A 12,447-nucleotide genomic window follows, 5' to 3' on the forward strand; every position below is an offset into this window, starting at 1 on the left:
TTCCCAGGATACACCTGTCTCATCCAGGACCAGGGTGCATGCTAAGTCCCCACCCCATTTGCATATCTAATTGGAGTACCACTCCCTTGCTTACAGAAAAGTAGAAGGCCCGAGAGTTCCCTCTCTGCCGTGGACCCTGCTTAGACCACCGCTCTTGGGAGCTCTCTGCCATGGAGTCCACTTAGTGCTGCTGTGTTTCCTGTTCTTTCCCCCTTGAGTGCACTGAACAAACCATTTGTGTGCTCTCTTCCCCACAACTCGGACAGACCTTCCCGATTATGGTGCCACTTTCCAGTTTTTTCTTTCTCGTTTATGGGCAGTTTGGCCAACACTCATGTGAATGTACGTTGATTCGTTCACTGCCAAATAAACTGTTCCTATTTGCACACAATAGCAGTGTCCACTTATTTCCATCTCTGCGCGAGACAAGAACCTGGATTACAAAGTTGATAAAGTCATTGCCCACATCAGAGAGAAGCAGAGAACATCACTGAGTCACTGCATCCAATGACCCTGTATACTGTACTGTTGCTGGGGGTCTTGTTTTCAGGCAGAATGCATTTCCTTGTTAGGAAAGACCTTGGCCTTGTGAGATACTGTGTTTATCTCCGCTTCACAGACAGGAAGACTGCAAAGAGATAGTAAGCAAATTCCTGAGGCTTACCATGTAAGGCTAATGGAGCAGCGAGCTCCAAGTCTGGTCAGCACACTGGGGCCATCGTGGGTCCCCAGGTCACTATGCCATGGGCTCTGAAACGGTCTATCACATCCTAGCCCATGCACTTACCACGGTTTCTTTTCTCTATTTGTAAGATGGGGATAACTATCTCCTAAGAGGGTTTTGGTGAGAGATGAATGAGTTAAGACTATCATATGCTTGCAGCACATATGAGATGTGCCGATGGTGTAAGAATAGTACACAATGGTGGCAAACACGGGGGGAACGTAGTGGAGCTGCCTTTGACTCAGGAATTCTATCTCTTTGAATTTATCCTAATTAAATAAGTATGGCTTTGGTCACAAGTTTGCATAAAAGATTTATTGTGACATTTAAAACAGCAAAAAGCAGATCTAAATATCCAGCAATAGAGAACAAGTTGAATTAAAGCCACTAAAATGAGCAGAGGTATGTTTGTAGACATAAGACGGTTTATGCCATTGTTAGTTTAAAAAGCAGTTAACAAAATCATGTATGATATTACAATAATTCTGTAAAAAAAGTATATGTATTCATAGAAAAAGTCGAACAATCTCAGATATCATCTGTGAGTTATTTCTGGGCAGAGATAATGTTTTCTGTAATTTTTGTGATTATTTAATCATTTCACAAATCCACTTGGGTATTATTTGTATAATACTAGTAGTCGCCCTCATCTAGCGTGCCTCATGCCTTACCCACCATCCCTTATCTCCGTTAGGCCCAGGTTTCCACCGACAGCTTTATTTTTTGGAGACGGGTATGGGGAACCCTAGTGAACACATGGACTCAACTCTAAATGAAATAGGAGCGCTTCGAGGGTTTTCAGCAGAACAACCCCCTGTGCCTTCAAGTCGGACAGAACCATCCGAGGAAGAACGAGGAAGACCTTCCCAGGGGGCGTCTGCAACAGTCTGGGTCAGAGATGATGACGATGGCCTGGCAGTGGTGGGAGCTGGATGCAGGGCACCTCAATGTCTCAGGTTTTTCACATATTTTGACGATTAGGATCACATTTTAAAAGTGCTTAGCATGGCACTGGGCACTCAGGAGGCCCTCAATAAATGATTGCTCTTGTGTTAATATTATTACTGACATTGCTAGCCCTAAGGGTGGGGTGCTTGTATCTAGTTAGGAAAGCAGCTGATTTCAGTACCAAGTACCGGCCATGCAGGTGGTGAGCTGGAGGGAAAGTAGAACTGTATAGAGCGTCCACACTCCCCCCCAGTTCAGGCAATGATCAGTCACAGCTTTATCCTGTAGCTTAGCAAAACAATCAGTGACCCGAAAGAACAGTGATGATACAATTACTCAGTGTGTTGATTAAACCCAGCAGGCTGTGGATCATTGCATTCCCATTCAAATTCACATGATGATTGTATGAGTTCATGGAACCTTTGATTCTTATCAGCTGTCAGATATAAAAACTCCAGCTGGTAAGAACTTGCTAGAACTTGTTATGGACACAGGAAGGTCAAGCACAGTCTTTGGGAGGTCTGTGGCTCCCTTGAGGATATTTGCACAATTATGTACCTGCACACAGATTTGTGGGTAGAAGTTAGAGAGGGTCCATAGCTTTTTATCAGGTTCTGATAGAGGTGTATGGCCCAAAGAAGAAGATTAAAAGCACTGGCTACTTAGATTAATCCTAAAGGGTAAAATAAAATCAGGCCAGAAGAGCAGGTGTTTTTTTATCTGCCATTCTATCACTCAAATAATCTGACAAGGTGATATTCTAAATCAAATGAAATCAATTTGAGCGGTTCATTTAAATGTGACCACTTAGAATAAGGCCTTTGTCATTTTGCTCAAAGGTGAACTGCCATTTTGGTCCAGTGAATATTTATTCCAGTTTAGAATTTCAGCTGTGCCAAGCTCTGATGGTAAATTTAAAAATACATGATGAAAAATGCTTACCCCGGCAAACTGTGCTCTGCTGGCCATGCTGGGACCAAACCTGGTGTTTCCTCCTCTGGCAGGGTCTCCTGCCTCTGAATTTACAGCTGTTGCTCATTGTTTATTGATTCCCTACATCCCCTCCTGTTGGGCCTTGGAGTTTCCCTAAGGCCTTCTTCAGTCAGAGAAATAGGAATGTGCACTGACATTTACTTGGAAAGAGAAATAAATAGGTTGACTGCTCCATGATTCAGGAGCTCCCCTTTCTCTGGGCACCTCGGATGGTGATAATTTACCCACCTCCCTGCTTCTGTCTGAAAGGGAAATGATGTGAGTGCTGCATGGGTTGTAACAGTCCCTATTCCTTAGCCCCAACTGTGATCCCCACACCCTGTGTGTGCATATTTATCTCATCAAATTCTTGCAACACCCAATGAGATAGGGATGCCTGTCCCCGTTTTACAGAGACCACACCTAGACTCTGAGATACTAGATAATACACTTGCCCAAGATCAGCCAGCTGTGAGCAGCAGAACCAGGAGGTATAAAAATGCAACAGTGTCCTTCAGGGACGAGTAAGCTGCTGCGAGAAAAGCAGCCTTGACCTTGTGCCACTGCCATTACGCGGCATTTCTCAGTACTGCTGAGTCAGGCAGCGTGTCAGGACGGCGGGTGAGAGAAGCAGCGTAGTAACTGATGACCCCTGAAAAGGACAGTGAGCAGTTAACTCAGCTGGGTTACCAACCTATTTCAATACGTTTTTAAAAGAGGGATGGAGGAAAACAGTTTAATATTTATTTACACCTGCGAAGCACAGCCTGAGACGCTTTGCTTCCGTTGCTGCGTTGAATCCTGAGGGAGGTGGTGCTATCCCTGTTTGTGTCTAAGGAACTGAGGCTCAGGGGAGTTACCCAGCATCGCTCAGATGGTGAGATGCTACGCTATGAACCAGAAGATCAGCCTCTCTACGCTGTCACACTGTACAGTTCACTTCAGGAGTTAATTACTACCCTTTAAACTGTGGAGCCAAAGATCACGCCCTTAAATTTGGCATACTCTTCAGAACACGATATGGCACCTCGTACCTAGTTGGTAGATTCTCAGGAAATGTTTGTGGGTTCCTTACCCATCACAGTGGTTTCAAAAATAGAACATCAAAGGCACAGAGATGTATCTTATTTCCAAATATGAAAAAAAAAAGGAAAAAAAAAAAACCTTCACATTCCTTACAGGACACACTGTCCCTTCAAAGTAAAATCACAGGAAATCTTTTGAATAGCCCGTATGAATGGTTCTGAGGTTAAGACCTGTACACCTTATACAAAGGTTCCAAAATGGCTTTTGTATTACAACTGTGTGGTGTTGATGATTTCAAGATGGACAGTCATAAAGAGATTAGATGGGGGTGGGGGGAAGCACCTTGGTATGTTAGAAATATGTATGATGTACAACATGGTGAAAATCCAGCAACTGTAAGTCATTTTAAGGTATAAAAGGCATATTAGAAAATACCCAGGCCTGCGTGTAAATGCCGGGACACGGGTCCTGACCCACGTCAAGGCCCGTGTGTCTCTGTAGTGGCTCGTGGTTGACACCTCCTTCCTCGGCACACCCAGGCGTCTTCTGAACTGTAGTGCACTGTGGAGAAGCGGTTCTGTCTGCCGGGGGTCCTCCGGTGAGGGTGGCGTTGCTCTAATATTCCAGTGTCACTGTCTTGGTTTTGAGGTATTCATTTAGGGCTTCCTCACCTAAGGCAGAGAAAAGCAGTTGAGGAACCGCGTTCCTGGGTGGATGTGACGTCGCCAGACTGCTGGGCACAGGTGTAGGGGTACAGGCCACAGAGTAAATGGAAGGTGGCCTAGGCCAGCGCTTCTCGGGCCGAGATGGATCACCTGAGCACCTTGTTAAAGTGCAGCTTCTGGCTCCAGCGTGTCCGGGGATGGCCCTCAGGTGTGTGTTTCTTCCTATTATACCCCAATAATGCTGATGTCAGTGGTCCAAGGACCACCCTTTGAGCTAGAAGGGTCTGGCCCAACTACTGGCTCTTTGAAAGAACAGAGAATGTTTTGGTCAGTTTCAAAAATCTTTCTCCTTTACTTTTCTGCTTGATGACAAAACCCCACCTTTATCCTTTGTCCATTTGAACAGAAGTAACCAAGATGCTGTCCTCAGATTATATTAAATGGAGCAGAATTGAGCATAAGAGAGAAAGTTTGAGATCATCTGGTTTAATCTTCTTGTAAAGATAAGAAGGGAGCTGATGTTATGGAGCAGTGAGCAGGTGAAGCCCCGCCCCCCCCAGCCTTGCAACTCTGGCATTCCATATCAGAGTGCTGGTTCGAGTCCCAGCTACTCCACTTGTTTTTTTTTGTGTGTGTGTTGTTTTTTTTTTTAAGGTTTATTTTTTTGAAAGGCAGAGTTACAGAGAGTGGGAGAGATAGAGATTTTCCATCCTCTGGTTCAATCCTCAAATGGCAGCAATGGCCAGGGCTGGGCCAGGCCAAAGCTAAGAGCCATGAGCTTCATCTGGATCTCCCACATGGGTGCAGGGGCCCAAGGACTTGAACCATCCTCTGCTGCTTTCCCAGGTGCAGAGCAGGGAGCTGAATCAGAAGTGGAGCAGCTGGGACACAGACTGGTGCCCATATGGGATGCTGGTATTGCAGGTGGCAGCTTAATCTATTGTGCTACAACACCAATCCCAGCTACTCCACTTCTGATCCAGCTTTCTGCTAATGTGCCTGGGAAGGCAGTGGAAAATGGTCCAAGTGCTTGTGCCCCTGCCACCCACATGGGAGACCTGGATAGAGTCCATGGCTCCTGGCTTCAGCCTGGCCCAGCCCAAGTCATTAGGGTCATTTGGGAAGTGAAACAGTGGATACAAGATCTCTCTCCCTGTCACTCTGCCTTTCAAATAAATAAAATAAATCTTAAAAAAAATTTCATGGTGGGGGTGGACATTTGGTGCACTGGCAAAGATGTTCCTTGGGACACTTGCATTCCATTTCAGAGCCCCTGGGTTCAAGTCCCAGCTCCACTCCTGATTCCAGCTTCCTGCTAATGTGTATCCAGGAAGCAGTAAGTCATTGGGTCCCTGCCACTACTGTGGGAGACTCGGATTGAGTTCCAGTCTCCTGGCTTTGGCCTGGCCCAACCTTGGCTGTCGTAGGCATTTGAGGAATGAACCAGTGGATGGAAGATGTCTCTCTTCCTCCTTTTGTCTTTCAAATAACATTTTTAAAAACAACTTTTTTAAAGTTCACAGAAAAGTATATTACAAAAAAACTATCCATCATTTTAAAACATTTTTGGTACCAAAATAAACATATTTTACTCACATTTTTTCCACAAACTTTTTTTTTAAAAAAGATTTATTTACTTATTTGAAAGGTAGAGATACAGAGAGTGAGAAGGAAAGAGAGATAGAGATCTTCCATCTGCTGGTTCACTCCTCAAACAGCCACAACCACCAGGGCTGGGCCAGATTGAAGTCAGGAGCCAGGAGTTTCTTCCGTGTCTCCCATGTGGGTGGCAGGGGACCAAGCAGTTGGGCCATCTTCCACTGCTTTCCCGGGCACATTAGCAGGGAGTGGGATCGGAAGTAGAACAGCCAGGCCTTGAACTGGTGGCCACAAAGGATGCCAGCTTTACCTTCTGTGCCACAGCGCTAGCCCCTTTCGTGAACTTTCTGAAGCGCCATGGCAGTTAGTGTTCAAAGTCAGCTACTGCCTTAGAGGTGTAAGGGTCACTGCTCATGGTGAGTTACACCTGGGGGCATCACAAACTCTAAATCCCGAGTTGTTAGTCAGGAGGGTTGATCCTAAAAGGCCACCAGCAGGTCAGAGACGGGCTTACTCATGCCTACGTGATGGTCACTGCCCTCCACTCATTTCTCTTTCTTGGTTCTCAAAAAAACTAAACCCAGTTCACGCTGAATGTTGGTGAAAACCCAAACAGATTTTAGCTCAAATATATCATCTGTCTCTTTTGCCTTTCTACGTGAATCTTGTTTTTGCAGAGAAACACATTTATTTGCTCACAATTTGCTTATCTATGTTAGAGTCAATTAAAACGTTTCACATTTAAAGAATCGATAGCCCTGTCATTCCAGATGTAACTCCCATGTAGGAAATGCCCTTCCAAGCAGAACACACATGCTGCATGCCACACACGAGGCAGGCAACAAAGGACCGCGCAGGATAAAAGCAGAGCCGTACCCAGGTCTTTTCCAAAGCCAGATTGCTTAACTCCCCCAAACGGGGCCGCCACGTCCGTCTTGTTGTACGTGTTGATAAAGACAGTTCCTGCTTCTAGTTTCTCACTCACATACATGGCTTTGTTTATGTCCCTTGTGAACACCCCGGAGGCCAAGCCGTACTCGGTGTTGTTGGCTCGCTGCAGCACTCCATCGATGTCCCTGCAAGGCGATTTTGGAAGACATAAAACTTCACTCAGTGTAAAGTGAAACCAATCTCCTTTCATCCTCTCTGTGCTAGAGACAGGAAAACATCACTGCCACCTGCTTAAAATTTTATAAATGAAATGTCCCAGGCTCACCTCGAAAGAAAGCCCCAACAAACAGACAACTCTAGTATCATATTTGTCATATACATTGCAACGCCTTTTGAAATCTGATCCCAAGTCATCATTTTGATCTTCTCCAGGGGTTCTTGTTCATGGCCTTCCCACCCTCACCCCTCTCCTTGGGTTGCACTTCTAGATTCTCAAACATCCTCTGTTTCCTGCCGTCTCCAGCGTTTGCACACACAGTTCAAGGCTCCTTGAGTGCCCCCTGAATGCTTTCCAGAACCTGCCAGTCCTGCAGTGGACACTGCCCAAGTGTAGGGACCAGGGAGAGGGTTCTGCAGCCAGGATGTCTGGGTGACCTGGGACACATGACTTCATCTCTCCATGCCTTCGTTTCTTCCATTGAAACGTGAACATAATTATAAAGGGAAGTGCCTGCTTGTGGTGAGGGTGCAGTGAGCTAAGAGAGCCTGGAACCCAGGAAACGCTCCCAGCGCAGGGTTTTGTGGAGCAGGCTCTTTGGCCCTGTGGCATGTGTGTGGAGCAGGCTCTTTGGCATGTGTCATGTGTGTGGAGTAGGCTCTTTGGCCCTGTGTCATGTGTGTGGAGTAGACTCTTTGGCACTGTGTCATGTGTGTTATGGCTCACCCTTCCTAGGCTGGAGGCCAGAAGCTCCACCAGGACAGGGATAATGTCTATTACTTTATCCTATAGTGTCGCATCATCCGATGAGAGTGATTTCAGTTACATATGCTTATTCAACCAAAGGAGAATAAAGTGATCCCTTACATAAGTCTGGTGGCTTCCCTCCCTTTTGACTCAGTGTACAGTTGTCACTCAGTATCCTCAGGGGATTGGATCTGGGACCAGCATCCTTCAGTTACCAAAGTCTATGGATGCTCAAATCCCTTAAAGAAAACGGTGCACTACTTGTATGTAACCTACACAGTACTCCCATGCACTTTAAATCATCTCCAGGTTACTTACAACGCCTAGTATGATGTAAACGCTATAAGTGAAATTAGTCATACTGTATTGTTTAGGGAATAATGACAAGACAATCTGTAGGTGTTCAATACAGATGCAATTAAAACAATATTTTCCATCTGAAGTTGGCTGGATCCACAGACGTGGAACCTGAGGATATGTAGGGCCAACAGTGTGTAAATGGCCAAACAAGTAGAGACATGAGCATGTTCCTCTCTCCCTTGAGTCCAGCGCCCACCTGCCTGTCATGGCGTATCTCACCTTTCTGAACCACTCTTCATGCTTAAAAAATGCATGCAACATGTCCGGGAAATGCAAGCCAGCTATTTCATCTGCTGCTCCAGCAAAGAAACAGGATGTTCCCAAAGTGGAGGGCAAAAATCAGCTCTGTTCAATTCACCGAGAGACCACACAGGTTTCAACATGGAGCCTCCCGAAGGGTCTTTTAAAGGTCATCTTGACTATTCACAATTTCAAACTTGCCCATGCAATTTGGGACCTAACTCAGAGAGAGCTGAGACGCTCACCCTTTCTGATCTGGAGTGGACCCAGATTATTTATAGACTGGACTAGTGGCACAAAGGTGGCTTCTCGCCCTTTCTCACTGAACACTGTTGAGAGGCTGTAGCTTGGTAGTACATGGTCTACTTCTGGATTGACAGTGAGCATAGTGGTCACTTGAGCTAATAGTGCCTGGAACAGTGTAAATTAGCTACAGTCAGGGGGCACAGATTCCTCTCAGTGCAGTGTGTGTGTGTGTGTGTGTGTATAATATATATTTTTGCTTACTATGATAAGCAAACACTTGACTTATTTTATCCTCAGAATGACCCCTAAAACACTATACTGTTATTAACCTGATTCTAAAAGTAAACTGAGGCACAGAGTGGTTCAGTAACCAGGCTGCTCTCGCAGGTGAGAGGGCAGAAGGCATATTCTCGTCTCCTGCATCATCCTGCCAGCCTCTGGTGCTCTGTGGACCAATTGCCCATCGCCATATCTGTCTCCCCCACTGGAAGGTAAGCTTCTTGAGGGCAGGGACTGTGACTTAGCCACATTCAAGTCCCCCAAATGTAGCCTCCGAGGTCTGCATGCTCCACACTAAGACAATCCTATACAGGGGAATTTATAGTGGGCAAGAGGGGACAGCAGGTATAATTGGATCTGTGTTTCAAAGGCTTCCTACTCCAACCTAGCATCCCCCAAAGTCTCTTACAATCTGAGTATGCCTGTCAAAGACAAAGAAGCCCTCTGAACTCCGCATTTGGTTTCTGTTCTTCAACTGTTCATTGGCTGAAGCAAACCTAAGGTCATTCTGAATCACTGTGTCTGTACCAAGAGACGCCGTGTATTGCATGCTGTTTTGTGAGCTCCATTACTGCGTGGCTCTCCTTGACACGCCACACACTGTGGGAAGTGTAACATAGAGTAGCCAGCATTTTGACTCTATGGTGATGGCGAGCGTTCCTATGAGAAGCTGAGGATCAGGCTTTCTCCGGCTCAGTCCCTGATAACAGCAGCATCGTTTTGGGCGACATAAAATTCCACAGATGCTCCCATCAGCAGGGATGTAAATGTGAACTCTCATTCTGTTATTTTGCAGTCATTTACCTTGTTCTACACATTTCCACTGCCAACTCTATGAAAACTAAAATTTAATCAGATAAAATCCCATTACATCCACCGTTAATTTAGGCTACAGGCAAAGTACTTTATGATCTCCAATGGTTGTTAGGAAAAGCATACTTTCCTAATTACTTAATTGTTTTTATGATAGAGAATTAAACGTTCACTGATTTCATGTTCTGTAGGTAGCACAATGGCAGAGGGGGGAAATATAGCCAATAAAAATAAAGTTAAATTGCATCCAAAGAACGTACCCATTTTGGAATTTAGAAATGACCATAATAGGTCCAAAGGACTCCTCTTTGGCAAGGTACATGTGATCTTCCACGTCTGTGAACACAGTTGGTTCCATAAAAAAGCCTTTTGGAAAGAAGAAAAGAATCTCTACTATAGGTTAGGCCATTTTCAATTCATATTACATCTCAATTCAATTACTTTCTAATTTCTTTCCCTCTGTCTCAGTAAAACAAAAAAGAGCTTCATTTCTCTATTTGGTGTTAGTTCTTATTTTTTATGTTTTTATGAAGATTCCAAATATACATTAAAATAGGTAATAGAATAAATAGTAAAATAAACATTAATCAAGTAAGATCCAGGTGTAATTTTCATTCTCAAGGATTTCAATACAAGTCTAAAAAAATAAGGACACTTTCTTACATAACTACGACGCAGTATCACACCTCTAAAGTTAATGCTCACTCATTGTTCATACTTTATATTTCAGTTTCTCTCATCTGGAACAATCCTTTTTTCTGATGATTTGTTTGATTTAGGATTCAAATAAATTCTGCACGTTGCCTTTGGCTGTTAGATTTCTTGAGTGTCTTTTAACCTAAGATATTTCCTCCTTTTGTCTTCCCCCTATTTTTAATGCCATTGACTTGTTAAAGATACCAGGCCAGTGGTCCCATGAAATATCCCACATTTTAGATTTGTCATTGCTTCCCTCGGATAATATGAGTTTCTCGGTATCATGTGTTTCTCTCCTCTCTCTCTCCACCTGAATATTAAATTGTGGGAAAATACAAAATTTACCCTCTTCAGCATTTTTATGTACAGTCAGGATAATTAAGCATGTGTGCAACCTTCGCCATGATCTATCTCCAGAACACTCTCCCGCTTGTAAAACCAAAACTCCATGCCCAGTGAATAAGAACATTCCCTTCCTCTCTGCCCTCTATTTCTGATACAGGGAACATCTGCTCACAGGTGCAAGGAGATTTGGATTAGGCTTTGTTGGCAAGAACACTTGCCAGGTGACAGTGCACATCCCATGGTGTATCCCATCAGGGGACACACGGTATCCAGTTGTCCCCCTGTCACAGATGCTCAACTCGACCAGAGGTTTCAGGCGGTGGCAGCCTGACCCCTCCATTGCAAAGCTGTGTTTTCCGTTCATGGCTAGTGGACAGCCTCAGGGGTGACACTTTGGTACATTGCAAACACCAGGTCCCTATCAACCTTTCACCTAATAACATTAACCCGGTGCTTGGCCAGGCTGAAGCTGGGAGGCAGGAACTCAACCTAGGTCTTCCACCTGGGTGACAGGGATGCGGTCACCTGAGTCAGCACTGCTGCCTCCCAGGGTCCACATCAGCAGGAAGCTGGAGTCAGGAGCTGGCGCCAGGTGTTAATGCCAGGCACTCTGATTGGGGACATGGATGTGTTAACTAGCCTTCTAACCGCTACAGCAAATACCCATTCTGAAAAACGAGCTCTCTGCACGAGTGTCATGACATGGGGCCGTTCACACATTTTGGTAACAGGTTCTGCTTTAGATAGCAGGAGGGCATCTCTCTGGCTGGCTAAGATTAAATCTCAAAGTGCCAAGCATCGAACCCACCTGCATAACACTCATTACGCTGGTTCACTGCCAGCTCAGGGCCGGTCACCACTGCTGCTGCTTTGACTTCCACAGCCTTGTAAAGCAGGGTGAACACAGGGTATCTCGTTTTACATAGGCGGAAAGTAAGGCTCACAAACATGGGGTGGACCGCGGTGCCAGTGCAGAAGCAGCCAAGCAGGACCCAGAAATTAATTCTCGTGCACACGTTATCAATGACACTATTGACTTTTGCAGCCAGATGGTGCCACAGCGAAAAGTGTGATCACCCATCCAACTCAGCCCCCACGGAGGTGACCTTACCTGGCCTTTGCACTTGTCTTCCTCCGTACACCAGGGTGGCCCCCTCTTTCACTCCAGCCTCACAATACTGCAGCAGCTTTTCCAGGTGGGCCTTATGATTCTGGGGCCCGTGATCAGTAGATCTGTCCAGGGGATCACCAATTTTCATCTTTTTAATTTCTTCCACCTGTGTGTTACCCGGTCCACAAAACACAGTTCACTGTTAATAATCACAATGGATACTCCGGACTAGGTGGGTATCGTGCTAAGGCGATTATAGACGTATTGTCATCTAGACTTCACAGCACACTGCAGGTAGGCAGCTATTATTTTCACCTTACAGAAGAAGAAACTGAGGCCTGGAGAGGGTAAGTGACTCAAATGCCTATTTGTCTGATTTCCTTGGCATCTACCCTCGGGAAGAAGGACCACCCTTGCTGTTTCGGTGGGCTGGAGTGTGAGAAATTGGCTCTGGAGGAACAAGAGCTAGATGCTGGCTCTGCAAATGTAACCATTCGTGTGTACTACTACCTCCCTAATGACGCGGTGCATGCTAGTGTGTCTTTTAGTCACAGAATCTGTGTGAACA

At 45.3% G+C, this 12,447-nt stretch overlaps 1 protein-coding gene across 1 annotated transcript in view; it reads right to left on the reverse strand.

Annotated features, from left to right (window-relative positions):
* Positions 1-1,024: 1,024 nt before the first annotated feature.
* The window catches only part of ALDH1L2 (aldehyde dehydrogenase 1 family member L2), a 61,786-nt gene continuing 50,363 nt past the window's right edge, over positions 1,025-12,447 (reverse strand). The window contains exons 20-23 of the mRNA XM_002711446.5: positions 11,880-12,045; positions 9,988-10,093; positions 6,811-7,010; positions 1,025-4,341 (exon numbers count right to left, since the gene is read on the reverse strand). Of these exons, the coding sequence (XP_002711492.2) occupies positions 4,286-4,341; positions 6,811-7,010; positions 9,988-10,093; positions 11,880-12,045 (528 nt within the window). The 3' untranslated portion in view covers positions 1,025-4,285. The remainder of the gene's footprint in view (positions 4,342-6,810; positions 7,011-9,987; positions 10,094-11,879; positions 12,046-12,447) is intronic.

The sequence above is a fragment of the Oryctolagus cuniculus genome, chromosome 11 (assembly GCF_964237555.1).
Source record: "Oryctolagus cuniculus chromosome 11, mOryCun1.1, whole genome shotgun sequence".
NCBI classification, from domain to species: Eukaryota; Metazoa; Chordata; class Mammalia; order Lagomorpha; family Leporidae; genus Oryctolagus; species Oryctolagus cuniculus.